Raw genomic sequence first — 18,197 nt, forward strand, 5'->3', positions numbered from 1 at the left:
AAGCACTTAGCAAGTGGAGAAAGGAGACTTCAAGCTGGAGGATGCCCCAAGGTAGGGAAATACCAGCATGGACAGGGGAACAATGGGAGTCATCTCAGTCTTTTGCTTCACCCCAGGAATGTGTCCTTTCTCCAAATCAAACGGAGTGAGAGCCTCCTCAAACACAGGACAGACAAGTCTCAGATTGATGACATGGGGAATAGAGCCTGTTGTCTGGAATCAGTGAGACCCAAGTTCCCATTGCATCTAGGCTAAAGTTGGCCGGGGATTCCTTGGATTTGGGAACTCTAGGAGCCCAAACACCATAAGGGGCAGCATTAGAAAGTATCCCCCTAAGGCCAACAGGGGAGAGGAGAAGATCTAGGAGGCGGAGCTGGAGGGGACCCCTGAGGTTATTCCCTCCCACCCTCTCATTTTACAGGAAGGAGGCCACAAAGATGATTAAGTGACTTGCCCAAAGTCACACAGCTACTAAATGACAGAGCCAGGATTTGAACTCGGGTCTTTTGTCTCCACATTTCAAAGATCCTTGGTTTAAAGATGGATGTGGGAATCAGAAAAACCTGGGTTTGAATCCTGCCTCAGTCTCGCTCACCATCTAGCCCTGGGCAAGTCACTCAGGTACTCTGTGCCTCAGATTCCTCATGGGAGAAAAGAAGGGAGGGGGCCCTGGGGCCTCTGAGGTCCCACTCAGCTCCACGTCTGTGTCTGTTACCGCTTATATTTCGTGGGTTTTTCTTGTCTCCTTTAACCAAACTGCAGGCTCCCAGAGGGCAGGCCCTACAAACCTCCAGCTCCACGTGTGATGCTGGCCCCATGCCCAGGAAGCAGGGGCGGCTGAGGAGCCTCAGAGCCTACTGGCTGCTAAGGCTCCCCATGGCTCAGGCTGCTGGGGCTGGAGCAGCAGGAATCTGGAGGAGACCCGGGGTGAGGGGGAAGGAGAATGGTAGAGAAGACAGGCGAGCAAAGGAGGAGGCCCAGAGCCCGGGGGTGCTGCAGTCCCTAAAACAGGCTCTTTAATCACATCCATATCTTCACTGAAGAGCTTCTGATAGAGCACTCAATCTCACAACCCATGGGCCGCTCCATGGGGGAGGAGGAGGGAAAGGGCAGGGAGGGGGGCTGGGAAAGGGCAATCGGACCCTGGCCACGGGGCAGCGGCCCATCCCCCTCCCCCCAGAATGGGTCAGTGGGCATGTTTCCAGAGCAGTAACCAAGGGAGGTGTGACCAAGGCAGAGGGAAACATGGGAGAGGGAAGGAAAAGAATGAGAGGCTGTGGCCAGCTGGGGAAGGCCGGCGGACTCAGAGGGACTCCTTCAGAACCCCGCGGGTGTCCTCGCCCAGCAGCCCCAGGGGGCTCTGCTCCGGGCCCAGCAGCCCTAGTAGAAAGAGTACTGATTCTCCACTGCGCGGGTCCTGTTGCGGGCGCCCTCGCTGTCGTGGTAGTCCTCGCTCCCGGGGCCGGGCGGCTCAAGGAGGCGCTCCGCGCTGTTGCTGCGGCTTCGGGCGCTCAGCGTGCCCTCGGTGCGGTGGTACTGCGGGTGAGGGACGGTGCCCGAGGACGAGGAGGCTGAGGAAGAGGAGGCGCCCCCGCCCTCGGAGGGAGAAGCCGGCTGGAAGGGCCCGGGGGCGAAGCTGGAGAAGTAATGCTGGCTGGGGGGCTCGCTCCAGCAGCTGGGAGGTGGGGGCACCGAGCCGGGAGCCGGGCCAGGGTCTGCCAGAGCAAACACAGAGCCTGTCAGCGGGCACGGGGCGGCCCAGGCTGCAAGCACCGCCCCAGGCCTCATCACCCCTCCCTCCACCTTGAGCTCTGCCCGCCCTACACCAGCCACCATTCGGGCACCGCGGCCACTCTCTGTTTGCTGGGGGTCCCGGCTACATCCCCTCCCACATCAATTGGCTCAAGCAGCTCCCTTTGCCTGAAACATCCCCCCACCCCCCCATCTCTGCTCATCTGTCCTTCAAGGCCCCTTCTTCAACCATCCCAGGCATCTGAGCTCCTAGGCATCAGTTAAGAGCCTACTGTTTCACAGGCACTGGGCAGACAAACCCAAGAGCCAAATTCTCCTTGTCCTTATGGGGCACCAGGCGCTGGGGGAACTGGGAAAGGAGGCAGCCCTTGAGATGTGCCTGGAGGGGGCAGTTAGGTGGTGCAGTGGATAAAGCGCCAGCCCTGAATTCAGGAGAGCCTGAGTTCAGATCTGACCTCAGACACTTGAAAATTTTAGCTGTGTGACCCTGGGCAAGTCACAACCCTCATTGCCCCGCAAAAAAAAAAAAAAAAAAAAAAAAAAAGATGTGCCTAGAAGCAGCCAGGGGTCAGTTGCACTCCCTGGACTGGGAGTTTGAGTACCACCTCAGCACCCTTCTACCTGTGTGACCAAATAACCTCTCTATGCCTCAGTTTTCTCATTTGTAAAATGGCCTCTGCATTGCTTTATATCTATCTCTAAATCTATGGTCTGATGTTGGTATATGTATTTCTGTGGTTGAGTTTGCCTCCTCAGCTAAGCTCCCACAAGGGCAGGGTCTTTAAATCCCCAGCATGGTGCCCAGTCCAAGTGGAGGCACTCAGGTGACATTTACTGCTGCTCACTGTCCCCCTCCTCGCTCAAAGGTGGATCATCAGGAGAAACATTCACGGTAATCTCTGATTCACAGGGTACAAAGCGCTTTCCTCCCAACAACCCCATGAGGTAACAAGAAAATGTTCATTTCCATTTTCCAGATGAGGAAAGGCTGGTTCAGAGTTAAATGACTTACCCAAGGCCACACAGTGAATTAATGGGAAGCCTCTGGACTGGAAGCCAGAGGTCTTCCAAGCCCAGTGCTCACGACTGCAAGATGCTGCCTGGGCCTCCCCTACCTGCTTCAGTCTGAGACACCTGGGAACCCCCTGGGATGGAAGGGGGGGGCTGGATAGTCCTTAATGCCAAGGCAGCCCAGCCTCTCCCACATGCAGATCTCTTAGCCTTGGGTATGGCCAGGGTGAGTTTCTCCTAAGTTAGGTAGCCCCATTTCTCTCCATGGGTTTCTCCCAAAGAACCTTGCTTGTCTTGGGCCATAGACTGAAGCCTGTTAGAGGCCAGGAAGGGCAGTTGTTGGATGGTGGGGAAACCCAGGGCATGAAACGCAGCCCAGGCTGACAGCAGCTCAGAGGCCGTCTGGTCCATCTGTGTCTGAAGGAGAATTCCCTCTTACCCTTTCTCCCAAATAGTCGTCTGGCCTTAGCTCAAAGACTTCCAGAGGGGAGGAGTCCATTAGCCAGAGGAGAGCTGGGCCTGTGACTCAACCAGCAAAGGGAACTCCCAGGCAAGGAAACTCCTTCCCCTAATGCAGGCCAGCACCTCCTTGGAAACTTAGGGGTTAGAGAGGTGCTCAGTGGGCTGAAAAGTGAAGTGACATATCCAGGGATGTGTCGTAGACAGCAGGACACCTGGCTCTGAGACCAGCTCTCTATCCACTAGGACAGGCCACCTCTAATAATGCAAAGTTCAATATGGAAACAAAACTAACTTCACAATCCCCAAATAGGGGAACCACAGGGAGATAATGAATTGTCTAAAAAAGATCTGGGGGTCTTAGTGGACCCTAAGCTCATTAGGAATTAGTGTTCTTAAGGCTGCAAAGAATTCAGATTAAGGGAGGTGAGAATGCCTCTGTCCTCTGCCCTGGCCAGGCAACATCACATCTGTAATAGATAGCGTTCAGTTCTGGGCTCTACATTTTAGGAAGTACATGGCGTCCCCAAAGTCCTGAAGCTTAAAATTGCCCTAAGAGTGGATTAATTAGCTGGTAGCACCTAGAGAGGAGTGACAAAGACAGTGAAGGGTCCTGAGTTTGTGCCCTGGGAAGTTTGGTTGCTAGAAATTAGGAAGGCTTGGGGAGACAGAAGAGCCCTCTACAAGTATCTGAAGTCAGGGTCAAAGAATGAGACTTCCAGGACAGCTAGGGGCTGGAAAGAATGGAGGCCCCCTCCCCCACCCTATCCCAGAACCCATCGGGCAGGGCGGATGCTTGCAACTGCCCAGAGAAAATATACAGGCTTCCCATAGACAATGCTAACCCCACCCCATCCCATACACACATGTGCTCCCCCGGTTCCTGCCCCCCACCCCCAGCCTCACCCAGGAAGGGCCCTTCCTGATAGGCTACTGTCTGCCTGCTGCCTCAGGAAAGAGGCTGGGCCCTTACCACAGCCCAGGCCACAGGGAGAGAGGCTCTGGACCACCCAAGGCAAGGGGGGCGGAGGGAGGTTCCTCTTACCAGGCAAGGGGGCCTGGGCCAGCACGTAGCTGCGAAGGGTGATGTCAGCAGCTCCCCCAGACTCCAAGGGGATAGGGTGGGTGTGGAAGTGCCTTAGCATGTCAAAGATGGACTGGAACCAGAGATGTTGGACGTGGCACTGACCGTTCTCATTCAGGGACAGGCGCAGGTGCTGTGAGAGAAGACCAGGGTCAGTAAGAAGGCAGGGGCAGGAATGGAGGGAGGGAGGGAAGGAAGAAAGGCAGGCAGGAAGAAAGGAAGGAAGGAGGGAAGGGAGGGAGGGAGAGAGGGAGGGAGGGATAAAGAAAGACAGAGACAGAGGAGAGGAGGGAGGAAGAAAAGAAGGAAGGAAGGAAGGAAGGAAGGAAGGAAGGAAGGAAGGAAGGAAGGAAGGAAGGAAGGAAGGAAGGAAGGAAGGAAGGAAGGAAGGAAGGAAGGAGGGAAGGAAGGAGGGAAGGAAAGGAGGGAGGGAAGGAGGGAAGGAAAGGAGGGAGGGAGGGAGGGAGGAAGGAAGGAGGGAAGGAAGGAAGGAGGCAGGCAGGCAGTGTGATCTACTGGCAAGAGCCCTGGCTCAGGAGTCAAGAGGTTCTGGGTTCAAATCCTGATTCTGGCTGCCTACCTGTTTTACCTTGGGCAAAACCCTGGGTGTGGGTTGCCTCATCTGTAAAATGGGCAGAGGTGGGGTTAGACTAGATGGCCTCTGAGTCCCTTCAGCTCTAGACACTCTGACCCTAAAGCAAGCTAGGAAGAGGATCAGTCTCAATTGAAGACTGAGGTCTCTGATCTCCTCTCCCCCTCTCCTCAATCTATGTGACTGCACACTACTGCCCTGCACTGAGTTGGAAGGGGAAGCTGGAACACTTGTCCTGAGAGAGTCCCCAGTGAGCCCAGCATCACAGTGTCCTTGAAGACTAGAAAATAAAAGTGTATGAGCATAAATGACACAACACTCGGCAAAGAAGCAAATGAAAGCTGGTTCACAAGATTGCGTAAGGGGACAGCAGGGCACGGGGACGGCAGGGCACAGAGCCAGGGATCAGTTACATCAAGACCTTCAGGAGGCCTGACCTCCCCTCAGGGTCTCAGTTTCCCTCCCTGTAAAATGAGGGGGTTGGACCAGGAGCCTCCTTTGGGCTCCTCCAGCTCCTTGTCTGTGATCCTTTGGTCCAATAACAGTCATGAGGTCCAAGAAAGTTTTCTGGGGAAAGTGAGTCTTGAGCAAGTCAGTCTGGAGTGAAGGTGAGTGAGGGAAAGGGAAACAGGCAGCTATGGATCAATGAGGAGGGAGAGTGAGTGGCAGCCCACACCTGGGCTGGTTTCTGTCCTGCACAAAGGTCAGCTTGGTTGGAATGTTTGACAAGCAAGGGGAAGGCTTCTGGCCTGACTCTGTGGGCTCCCCAGCTGGGTACACCATGCCATCCCCACGGGCTGCTCAGAATGATGGGTTTTTTCATTTTTGCAATTTTAACTTCCTCTTGTCTCCTCTGGGTGGGGGCTGAAGGATGGTCAGCTGGGCCTTGGCTCAATCCCAGCTTGGACAATGGGACCCTGAATACTGTCTGATGCCTCTCTGAGATCTTTTTGGGGGTCCCACTGGCACTAATCCTCCTAGAGTTAAGGACCCCTCCTACCCTGGACCGCTTTCCCCCCAAGCCCTTGGCTCTACCTTAGACCCCACCCCTGCCCAAGCCCAGAGAAAAACAAATTACCCCACTTCTGCCTGGGAATTCATTAATCGCCTGGTTATCAGAGAAGTTGGCTTTTAAGTTGGCTGGCTAGGGTGCGCTGGATTCCAAGAGAAAAGCCCCTGAGGGGGAAGGCATTAACTCAGAGATGATCTTTAAGATATGCAAACGTCTCCAAAGCTGCCAAGAGGCTGGTGCAGCTGCACAGTCGTGGGAGGAGATGCCCACAGAGGGTGCCCCAGCCGTGTGGAACAGGACTCCTCTCCAAGGAGAGGACGGGAGCATCCCAAGGGCAGAGGGCCAGATTGCGGCCAGCAGGGAGGGTGGTGGACACAGCATCCACCCGCTCCTTCCCAATCTGACGGGAGGCTTCAGGGCTACCATCTGTGCTTACCCAGAGACATGCCTGTGTCCTTGTTTCAGCCAACTAGGCCGAGCCGGCTTCTCAGGGGCCCTTCCTAGTGCAGATCAATGGTTCTGTGAGTGCTCAATTAGCCCTGGTGATGAGGGGCTGAGGGTGGGGAGCACTAGCACTGAGAAGACAGTGCTTAAGCAGGCTTAAGACAGGAATGGTGGTGGACTTCATTTACTGTCTGAGGCCCAGAGAGGAGAAGGGCAGAGGGGCTCGGCATCGGCAAGCCAACCACTAAATGACTGATTATGTGGCCACAGTGATCCAGGAGACATTTTGTAAAAATACACATTGGAGCTCTTTGGATTTATCACTCGGAGGGACCACAGGGAGCCATCTAGTCCAACCCCCCACTTTACAGATGAAGAAACTGAGGTACAGGGAGGGGAAGTGACTTGCTCAGCATTACCCAGATCATAGCAGAGCCAAAATTTCAGCCCAAGGCCATGGACTTCAAATCCACTATACACACACCCTACATGGTTCCTTTCTGCTCTCGCAGTGATGGTGACAGAAATGGGACAGAGGATGGGAAGAATCAAAGGGTTTTTGTTTTGTTTTTTAATATCTAAAATATTAATTTAATTCTCCGGATTCTAAGTGTGAAACCCTTGGCCAACAAGAACAACAGCTCAAATTTATATTGCACCTACTATGTGCCAGACACAGTGGTAAGTACTTTATGCCATAGTATCTCATCTGATCCCCACAATAATCAAGTTAATACCCTCTGAAGAAACTGATGCACATCCAGACTGACATTCCCACTAAGAAGGAAAGCAAAAACCCATCACATTTCTGCTAAATGAAAGGATAAACTCAGCTTCTCCAAAAGGAAGTGAGAAAAGGAGCTGGCCAAGTTAACTTCCTCGTGAGGGTCAGGGCAACAGACTCAAGGAGTCGTGGAATTCTTGGTCACCTCACTCTAGAGTGTTCATGGTGAGCACAGTGTGGTGCAGTAGAAGGGGCTCAGAGCTTTGGGATCAGAGAACAGTAACAACAACAGCAGTAACGATAGCAATGACAATGACAACTACTACAATGATAATACCAGCAGCAGCAGCAGCAGCACCACCACCACCACCAATGGGAACAACACGGGCAGCAGTCACAACAACAGCAACAGTAATAGCACCTCTACCACCATCACCACCAGTGATGACAACAGCAGCAGCAGCACCAGTAATAATAACAACAATGATGCGCTAGCATTTACGTAACACTTCAAAGGTTCCATAGCTCTTTATACATTTTCTCATTGGATCCTCACCACCTGCCCTGGAAGGAAAGTGCTATTCTTTCCATTTTACAGATGAGGAAACTGAGGCAGAGAGAAGTTAAATGACTTGCCCAGGTGGCATAACTGACAGCATCTGAGGGAGGATTTGAACGCAGGTCTAAATCTATGATCGTAAAGGGATTGCTGTGAGGACATTTGAAGTTTATAAGCTAACTTTTATTGAAGATGTGGAAATAGAGGGCTCCTGGGAAGAATCCAAGATTTTTCAAAAGAAGTCAAAATATATTTGGAGACCAGGTGACATAAATGCAAAGGCAGGCATGGGGAAAATGGGAAAAAAAATCCTGGAAAATATTGTTCAGAATTAAAAAAATGAAAGAAGCCAAATGCTTGTTGATTACTCAAAAGTCACATAGCTGTATGTTGTAGGATCAACTTGGTAGGACAGTGGATAGATAGAGTGCCAGGTCTCAGGAAGACCTGAGTTCAAATTTGACCTCAGACACTTACTAGCTGTGTGATTCTGGGCAAATCACTTCACCTTGCTTGCCTCAGTTTGCTTATCTCTAAAATGAGCTGAAGAAGGAAATGGGAAATCACTCCAATATCTCTGCCAAGAAAACCCCAAATGGGGTCATGAAGAGTCAGGCATGAATGAACAATAATTAATCAGGGAATCTTTTTCTCCCTCCATCTAAAAACTGTTACATGAATAAAATCCACTGGGTGGCAAGGAAGAATGTATCACTTGAGTTCAAAGACACCTTCTCCTTCCCTTGATCTTGTTATAAGAAGACCTTCAGGCATTCTCCTGCCTCCTACCCCTAAATGCTTTTTAGCAACAATCAGATATACACATACCAGGAACTATGCCAACCACTCTACAAATATCTCATTTCATTCTCACAACCTTAGAAGGTAGGTGCTGTTAGTAAGCCCATTTATAATGGAGGGAATTGAGGCAAAGGTTAAGTGACTTGCCCAGGGTCATGAAGACAGGGCCTGACCCCTAGTTATCTTGACCCTAAGGTTGACCCTCTGTTCCACACAGCCTTCTCTTTTCCACAACATTTGGCAACAAATAAACTCAGATTCTAACCCAGTGTTTGCCTTGCCTGGCAGGTCACGCAAATGAGCAGGAAGATCAAACACTGGCTAAGGCAGTTTCTGGGGTCTCTTAGCCTCATTGTTGTGGTGATGGTTTTAAATGAGTCTTTCTGACTCCAGGCCCTGAACTCTATCCACTGTATCATCTAGCTGCCCTCTCTGGCTACATATACTCATTAAAGATGCTTTATTTGCCTGTAATTTTCTTTTTGGGGGGAGGAAAGGGTGGCACAAGGTCTCTCTTGGGCCAATATTGATAAAAAGTTGCATTCTTGGAGCACATTATTGGCTGGTTGGTGGGTAGGACTAGACCTGTGTAAAATATTCACCATAGTTATATCTTTTTATGGTCAGACAAGCGCCCCAGCCATCCAGCTCACATGTGCCTAGTCAGCCCAGTTGGGGCTGGCTCAGCCCTTGTAGGGTCTCATGAGCCCTGACTACAAAGACCAAAGGGTCTTAGTACCCTCCTGCAGAGGCCTGAAGCAAAGCCAGAGGCAATCAGAGGAAGGACACATGAGGCCTGACAGTGGTGACACTCAGGATGTGCTTAGAGTTCTCCTCCCCTCCGTCTGGGTCTTTGTAGTATCTCTAGTACCAGGCAGACCACCTCAGTCAACCCATGATCCGAGACATATAGACTAGAGCTGGAAGGGGCCTTAGAAGCTAATGAATCCAAACCTTAGGTTTTACAGATAGGGAAACTAAGGCACAGACACCTCATAGGATGACAGGCTTTGAGCTGGGAGAGAACTTAGAGGTCACTGAGTCTAAGCCCCACATTTTACAATGAGGAAACAGGCTGAGAGGGCTTAAATGACTTGCCTGGGATCATGTAACTAGGTATGGTCTAAGGCAGGCTTTGCACTCTGCTTTTCCTGACTCCAAGCCCAGTACTCTACCCACTGCACCACCTGGCTGCCTATGAATACGGAGTGAGCTTGATTGGAAGAGCCTAGGAAGGAGAGGCCCAAGCTACATGATCCTGGTCAATCCCGTCATGTGTCTTCTCACTGTCAGGAGGAGAATGCCAGCTGCCATGGGACCACGCAGGCCCCTCTCTATTCCAGGGAAGCTGCTCTGTCCCTCACTACACCCCTCTCCCTTGTCACACCCCCAGCCACAATCTCCACCACACACCCCGTACATCACTGGCCCATACACACTTGCCTTGGCCTTGCCCTGGAAGTTGAAGGTCAGCACGTACTCGCCTGGCCGGGTCTCGCTCTGCCGGATGACAAAGAGGCCGTGGCTCCGGGCCCCTCCTGCCAGGACCAGCTGGGCGGCCTTGATCCTGGACAGAGTCCCGTGGAACCAGGGATAGTCTGAAAGGACAACCTCCAGATCTGCCTGGCTGCATTCCTCCCCTGGAGAGAGAGAGAGAGAAAGGGCGCCATGAGTGTCTGGCTCCCAAGGAAAAGATCTGTCTTGACTGACCCAGTGGGATGAGATGGGACTAACATGACACAGATCTGGAGGTAAGTGTGTGGGCAAGGAAATTAATTTGGGGGTGGGGAGAAGGAGCTCAGCAGCATCCTGGGTATTCAAGGTGAGGAAGCAGTGGTATAAAAATCCTGAATGTGAGGACCAGAATGTGTCTGGAGGGGGCCCAGGAGGCTGGCCTCAGAGTGAAGATGAGCTGGTTTGAAGTGCTCTGGGCTTCGAGGCCCTGGTTAAATCACCTGACATCTCCAGGTAAGTTTGGGAGGCTATAGGCTGCAGAGCAGGTACCGATCTGCTTTGAAGAGCTCCCTACAGCCATGAAGTCCTAGATGTGATCTAAACAAAAGTAGGGGAAGTGCAAGGAGGCTAGTCTAATGGAACATAGAGATGAATGGGAGAGAGAGGCTGGAAAAGCAGGCTGGGTTAGAATGCAGAGGGCCCTGCAGGCTAATTCTACATAATTCACACCTTATCCGCTGATGAGGACCTGTGAAGGCAGGGGAATGACAGTCTGAAAGGGACAATGTAGGAATGAGGGCCCGGGAGCCAGCAATAATAATCTGTAGAGGCACTGCACCACAGCAGAGAGAGAGCTAGCCTCACCATCAAGAAGCCCTAGGGTCTGCGTGACCCTGGGCAAGTCACCTCATTCTCAAAGGTCCATGGAAACCCAAGGGGTCTGTGGACAGATTTGAGGGGATCCATGAACTTATGTGGGAAAAAAGGACATGTTGATTTTCATGAGCCTCTAATTGAAACCGAGCATTTCCTTCAGTTACTTTATTTTTTCTCCCCTTCAGTTACTCTTTGCATTAATTGTGAATGTGGGACTCCACAGAGGGGCCAAAGGGGCCTATAACACAAAACCAAGTAAGACACCCTGCCACAAATAAGGCTCAGGTGGCTGAGCAGGTGCTAAACCACATGGGCCAAAGTGATGACTTCATCAGGAGCTGCATGTGCAGATAAAGTATACGCCTGCTCCCTCCTCCCCCCATGTGAGTTGATGAGGGCCCAGTCCTCAGGGACAGCCGTGGGTCTGGAGAGGAAAGAAAAGGTCATTAACTTAGCAAGCCCAGGAAGGCGCGGTGGGTACCTGTGTGGCTGGTGCTGGCAGGAGACTCCAGGGTCTGAAGGAAGTTCTCCAGAGGCACGTGGGTCAGGTGCTCCCCTGTGGAGTCCCTGGCCCTGCCATGGGGGGCTGTGACCACTGCACCCAGGGATGATTCTGGGGCCCCAGAGCACCTCTCCGGGGGCCGGGGAACATCTGCTCAGGGGAAGACAAGAGATTGGCAGGTGAGCTTGGGACCGATCGGAGCCGTCACCCTCCTCTGTGAGCCAGAGCCCTTTCACCTACCATCGGCAAGGAATTCGCAGCTGCAAGAGGACACTTGGCCCGGGAGGCAGCCCCCCTGGGCACAGGAAGAAAGCTCAATGTCGTCCCCACTGTCCCTGCAAGGGAAGAGCCAAGAGTCCACGTTCATGGTCCCATCCCACTTTCTCCCATAGCTCATGCAAGAGGCTACTTAATGTTGTGCTCTCCGCTTTAGCAGAGTGGGAATGTGACACAGACCTGGGTGGAAGAATCCAACCTCACCATCATTCCCTCCTCCACACCTTTGCTCAAGCTGCCCCTCCCACCTGGACTTCCCTCTCCAATCACGTTGTTGTTGAGCTGCTTTCAGTTGGATCTGACTCTCCTTGACCCCATTTGGGGTTTTCTTGGCAAAGATACTGAGGTGGTTTGCCATTGCCTTCTCCTGCTCATTTTTTTTTGTTTGTTTCTTTGGGTTTTTTTGTTTGTTTTTGTGGGGCAATGGGGGTTAAGTGACTTGCCCAGGGTCACACAGCTAGTAAGTGTCAAGTGTCTGAGGCTGGATTTGAACTCAGGTCTTCCTGAATCCAGGGCCGGTGCTTTATCCACTGCACCACCTAGCTGCCCCACTCCTGCTCATTTTTACAGATGAGGCAAACAGAGTGAAGTGACTTGCCCAGGGTCACAGGCTATTGTCTGAGGCCGGATTTATGAAGATGAGTCATCCTGATTCCAAGCCCACCGTTCTATCCATTGAGCCACCCAGCTGCCCCCTGTCCCATCACGGAATCAGATTTAGAACTGGAAGGGATCCCGAACATCCTTCATTTTGCAGACGAGGAGACTGAGGCCCAGAGAGATTACAAGAGCTTAGATTTGGAGCCGGAAGAGATCTCAGAGGTCGTGTAGTACAATCTTCTTATTTGACAAATAAGGAAACTGAGGCCCAGGAAGTAAAGTGATTTGCCCAAGGTCCTTCTTCTGTACTGCTATGTGTAGCCCAGTTTAGAGATCACTGCCTTTTCTGGGGGGCTAATTGCCATGTGTGTGTGTGTGTGTGTGTGTGTGTGTATGTGCACGTGCACGCACGTGCTCATGCACACGCGTGCCCATCCACCCGCAGGCACACACACCTTCTATACTCCCTGACTGGGGTCAAATCCTGCCTCCCTCTGTGGTGGCTAACTTACTTTCCCATACAATGAAGGGCCTGGGATGGGTGGTCTTTAAGGTCAGCCCAGAATCTCTGATCCTGCTTCCTCAGCCCCCCTGCCCCCACCCCAGGCAGGCTGAGGTAGGAGGAGCCATTGTTAGGGTACCCAGAGGAGGGGCCATTGACCCAAAGCTCTCCAGGAGCCAGACTGCACCTCCTCTGCTGGCCTCCCCCACCCTGATGCAGACATACAAGGTCCCCAGTGTCTAGAAGAGGGGGGGTAGATCCCCCCTCCCCTCCAGGTGTCCTCCCGTCACTCTCTCCGGCTTCTCTTCCCTGCCACACCCACTAACTGTGGCTCTGTCCTAGGCCCTTTCCTCTCCTCCCTCCACACTGTCTCACTTGGTGACCTCCTAAGCCTCCTTGGATTCATTTATCATCTCTGGGCAACTTTCTATAGTCAGCCTTAGTCTCTCTCCCGAGCTCCGGTCCCACATCACCGACGGCCTCATGGAAATGGGAAGTCCCACAAACGCCTCAGACACAACAGGCCCAAACAGAACTGCTTACATCCCCCTCCCCAAACTCTTCCCACCTCTGAACTTTCCTCTTACTCAAGGGAAGCAGCAGCCACTGCTTACTGAGGCTTGTCAGCCCTCTCCCTCGCCCCACGTGGCCCGTCTGCCGTCCACTCGCGTCTGCCTTTAGAAAACCCTTGTGTGGGGGTAGCTAGGTGGTGCAGTGGATAAAGCACCGGCCCTGGATTCAGGAGGACCTGAGTTCAAATCCAGCCGCAGACACTTGACACTTATTAGCTGTGTGACCCTGGGCAAGTCAATTAACCCCAACTGCCCTGCAAAAAAAAAAAAAAAATCTAAAAAAAGAAAACCCTTGTGTACATGGGCCCCCTCCTCTCTACTCACATGGCTACAGCCCCAGCCCACATCCTCATTACCTCTTGCTTAGTGGCAAGTCTATTCCTGACAGCAATTTCTCCTCCTCCTATCCATCTTCCACTCTTTTCTAAAGTGTAGCTTTAATCGTGTCGCCCCTCGCCCAAACACTCAATAAGCTCCTTTCCAGATCCTAACCGGTGTCCCAAAAGTCTTAGTGCGTTTTAAAGACTTAACAGCTTTGCAAAAAAAAAAAAACCCCAAAACAAAAAAAAGGGGACAGCTAGGTGGTGCAGTAGATAAAGCACCGGCCCTGGATTCAGGAGTACCTGAGTTCAAATCCGGCCTCAGACACTTTACACTTACTAGCTGTGTGACCCTGGGCAAGTCACTTAACCCTCATTGCCCCCCCCCCCCAAAACAAAACTAAGACTTAACAGCTTTGGGGGCAGCTAGGTGGCACAGCGGATAAAGCACTGACTTTGGATTCAGGAGGACCTGAGTTCAAATCTGACCTCAGACACTTGACACTTACCAGCTGTGTGACCCCAGGCCAGTCACTTAACCCTCATTGCCCCACAAAAAAAAAAAGAAAAAAAAAGACTTAACAGCTTAGGGGCAGCTAGGTGGCACAGTGGATAGAGCACTGGCCCTGGAGTCAGGAGGACCTGAGTTCAAATCTAGCCTCAGACACTTAACACTTACTAGCTGTGTGACCCTGGGCAAGTCACTTAACCCCAAATGCCTCACTAAAAAAAAAGAAAAAAAAAGACTTAACAGCTTAAATTGGCCCCAGATATCTGGCCCACCTGGAGAAGATGCTCTGCTAGGCATTTCACTCCTTCCCACCTCTCCAGCTTTTTCTACCTTCCTCCCCTCCGCATCCTCTCTGACCAGCGACACTGGACTGTTTGCTGCTCAGGACACCCCATCTCCTCGTGCCTGGCCTGCTCTCCTTCCTGGCTGTCCTAGAGTTTTGGCCAATCCTCCCTCCTATAGGAGGCCTCTTCCTGCCACCCTAGCACTGATGCCTTCCCCCTAGGTCACCTTGCATCAACTGTGTCTGTCTTGTATTCATGGTCACTTACATGTTGTCTTGCCCATTAGAACTCTCGGAGGGCAGGGACCACACACTTGTCTTTCTCCATTTCCCTTGCCCTTAGCACAGTGTCTGAGCACATAGTAAATGTTCTTTGAATCACCCTTGACTCACTGCTCTGGGCCACCTTCTGTGGTTGCTGCCTTCCCACCCACCGAAGTCTCCCAGATAGCCAATTAGACGGGGAGGTCGACCAGCGTAAGGGATACTGGTGAGGAAACTGAGGCTCAAATGACTTAGCCACATTCAGTGGGAGGCAAAATGGAAGAGCAAGAGGGGGCCTCCAACTCAGCTCCTATGCCCCCCAGTTAGAGAAGCAGCTATGGTGGACAGAATGCTGGGCATGACATTCAGTAGACACAGGTTCGAGTTCTACCTCAGACATTTACTAGTTGTATGACCCTGAGCAAATGCTTAGAGTACTCCGCCTTAGTTTCCCCATCTGTAAAATACCTGCCACTCTACAGGCTTCTGAGGATCAAGTGAGAACATTACTGGAAAGCCCTCTGCGAGCCTCTAATTGCTCATGATGTTTACTGGGCTAGGATTGTTCTTCCTCGTCCTTTTTACCTACTAACTTCCTACCACCCTCAAAAGTACAATCTCAGGGCAGCTAGGTGGCGCAGTGGATAAAGCACTGGCCCTGGAGTCAGGAGGACCTGAGTTCAAATTTGACCTCAGACACTTGACACTTACTAGCTGTGTAACCCTGGGCAAGTCACTTAACCCCCATTGCCCCACTAAAAAAAATAAAAATAAAAGTGCAATCTCTGGGCAGCTCCCTTCTCTGCAGATTTGCCTGATTATTCAAGTTGTTAATGGCCCCTCCCCCTTGGAACTCCCATGCCACTTTCTTTGGATCCGACATTTTGTCAAATATTGGGACAAAGCCACAGAATCACAAATTTATAGCTGGAAGAGATCTTTGAGGGCATTTAATCCAATCCATTCTCATTTTACAAAGGAGAAAACAGGTCCAGAGAAGTGACTTGTCCAAGGTCAAAGAGCTACTTGAAAAGAATAACACTGATTCAGCACACATTTATTGGGCAACTAAAGTACCACGTGCCAGGCCCTGTACTATAAAAACCGACAGTGTAGATGGGCCTCAACTCCCCAGTCAGACCAAGGTTCATGATGTTAGAGATGTTCAGCTTCCTAGCTCATTCCTCCCCAGAGAGCTCTCCCTCTCATCTGACTCACTGTGGGCAAAGGTACTCGTGAGAGAGCCTGGGTCGAGTCTGTCCCCAGCCTGGATTACACAACAATTGTTAGCTTCTGGGAGGTGGTGGACAAGAAAAAGGGAAGGAGTAAGTTTTCCATTACTGACATAACTGAGGATGCCCTGCCCCACAAAGAGTCCAGCTCCCCTCTAAGCCTTTTCATCAGTCTGTGGGAGCATGGGATGTCTGCCCCCAAATCCCCAAACGAAGGAGAGTATGAGTGTGTCAGGGTGGGGTCCTGCCCCAACCAGCCCACTGTGACGACACAGGAAATGTGAAATGCACTGAGGCCCATGAACTTGGGAGGGAAATGAGAAGTAGTGCATTCTAACTGGAAGTGAGGCTGAGGACCTCAGGTCCTCCCCGTCTGTCTCAAGTCCAGGAACAGGGGGCTGTCCCACTGACTCATGGCCCCACGGAATCCTCTGCCTCCCTTCTGTCTCTTGTCTTCAGCCCCTGCTGCTTACCCTGGGTCTGTGCAGTCCTGGATATCAGCCACCCACGAGTGCTTCTGCAGGGAGTCGATGGTTTCCAGAATGTACTCAGCCCCGTTCTCCACCTGAGCCCAAGAGGGAAAAGAAGGTGAGAGAATCACAATGGCAGCCACAATAACGTTTATAAAGTGCTTACCATGTGCCAGCCACTGTGATAAAGGTTTTACAAATAGTATCATATATGATTCTCACAACAGCCCTGGGAGGCAGGTGCTATTACCATTCCCATTTTTAAAGATGAGGAAACTGAGGCACACAGAGGCTAAGTGACTTGTCTAGGGTCACACAGCTAGTGTCATATTTGACCTGAGGTCTTTCTGCCTCCAGGTCCAGCGTTCTAACCACTGGACCACCCCATCTTCCCTGCTAGGGCATCATGGTGCCCTCTTTCTCCTCCCTCCCCAACACAGAGTCACAAGGAGCAAGGAGGAGGAAAATGGCCAGAGAGAACCAGTCCGTTCCTTGGCCTTGACCACTGTTCTTTGATTCCTACAAATTATAGGGATGGGTTAGACTAGACAGCCCCTGGGGTCCCCTCCAGCTCTGAAATTCTCTGGTTGAATGAGGTAATCAACAGCTGTATGAGGGACAAAATTCTAAACCAAAGTTATCCTCAGCCAGAACTCAGTAATATTTATTTATTTATTTATTTATTTTTGGTGAGGCAATTGGGGTTAAGTGACTTGCCCAGGGTCACACATCTGGTAAGTGTAAAGTGTCTGAGGCCAGGTTTGAACTCAGATCCTCCTGAATCCAGGGCTGGTGCTCTGCTAGCTGCCCCTGATGAGTTTTTTGAGAGGAGAAGGGACTTAAGTTGTCTGGACTGACTGCTGGCTGACCAAGGGGAAGAGGGGGCTCTGGAAGGGAAATGTGGGTATTCCCTTAAGACAAACCTTCATCCATTTAATGATTCTAGCTTTGTTGGCTCTGGAGATGACACACAAGAGGAAAGGGCTTGATCATGAATGTCTCTAATTTGGTACTAGGGTGCTGGGCAGTAACTAGGGTGAGGTGACCAAGGTCACATCTCAGGATGCTGACATTTAGAGGGTTTTGCCAGTACTCGCAGTCCTGCCACCTAGAAACAATTGAGCTTAGCACCCAATTAGCAAAAAATTAAGGGAGGAAGCTCCTAAATGACCTCTTTGGGCACATCCAGGTGAGCTCCTTCCCCAGCCTCTTCCTACCCTTTCCACTTCATGGGAGGGGGGGGGGCTCCCTTTCAGGACCTGATTCCCCCGACAGAGTCTGAGGCTACAGGCACAGAAAGGTTTAGTTCTGGCTGATGGGGGGCATCCAATCCAAGCTGGTCCTGAAGCCTTTAGCCCTTAGCACTGAACAGGAATCTTGCTCCGTGGTGGAGCCCTGGGAAAGGGAACAGCTGGGGGAGTGTGCAGCCTAGAGGAGACCAGGGAATTCAGAGGTCTGCCTGTTCACAAACAGCCCTTTATCCACAGAGGAGGAGGAGGAGGAGCAGCGGTAGCGGCGACGGTGGCAGCAGCCAGGACCGCAGGGAGTCTGCCCCATTACCGTGGCAACTCTAGCCCATCCAGGGACACCCAAGAAATAGCAAAGACAAGAAGATTCAATGGTGAGCCTAGGAAAGGGGGCGGATGGGCAGCAAGAGGCCGTGATCACCAGCCTCTAAGAAGTCCCGTCCCCTTTTTGGTTGTGCCTTTAAAAAACAAAAACAAAAAAACAACTTTGAAAGGCTGAGCTGCCACCTTCCTCCTCCTCTTCCGTGCTCCACTTCTGGGGGAGGAAGGGGGCTCCGGGCTGGTTAAAGCTTGGGAAGTTCTCACACTCTGGTGACCTGAAACGTGAACATTTGCATATCAGAGGCCTTTTCGGGTTCATAAACACACA

The 18,197-nt window shown here is 51.7% G+C and overlaps 1 protein-coding gene across 2 annotated transcripts in view; it reads right to left on the reverse strand.

Annotated features, from left to right (window-relative positions):
• Positions 1-706: 706 nt before the first annotated feature.
• The window catches only part of SH2B2 (SH2B adaptor protein 2), a 66,784-nt gene continuing 49,293 nt past the window's right edge, over positions 707-18,197 (reverse strand). The window contains exons 3-8 of one of the 2 annotated variants that reach the window (XM_043964390.1): positions 16,305-16,396; positions 11,512-11,606; positions 11,251-11,421; positions 9,882-10,078; positions 4,268-4,439; positions 707-1,715 (exon numbers count right to left, since the gene is read on the reverse strand). In XM_043964390.1, the coding sequence (XP_043820325.1) occupies positions 1,381-1,715; positions 4,268-4,439; positions 9,882-10,078; positions 11,251-11,421; positions 11,512-11,606; positions 16,305-16,396 (1,062 nt within the window). In that variant the 3' untranslated portion in view covers positions 707-1,380. The remainder of the gene's footprint in view (positions 1,716-4,267; positions 4,440-9,881; positions 10,079-11,250; positions 11,422-11,511; positions 11,607-16,304; positions 16,397-18,197) is intronic. The other variant, XM_043964389.1, reaches the window with a different exon arrangement.

Source organism: Dromiciops gliroides, chromosome 4 (genome assembly GCF_019393635.1).
Source record: "Dromiciops gliroides isolate mDroGli1 chromosome 4, mDroGli1.pri, whole genome shotgun sequence".
Lineage (NCBI taxonomy): Eukaryota > Metazoa > Chordata > Mammalia > Microbiotheria > Microbiotheriidae > Dromiciops > Dromiciops gliroides.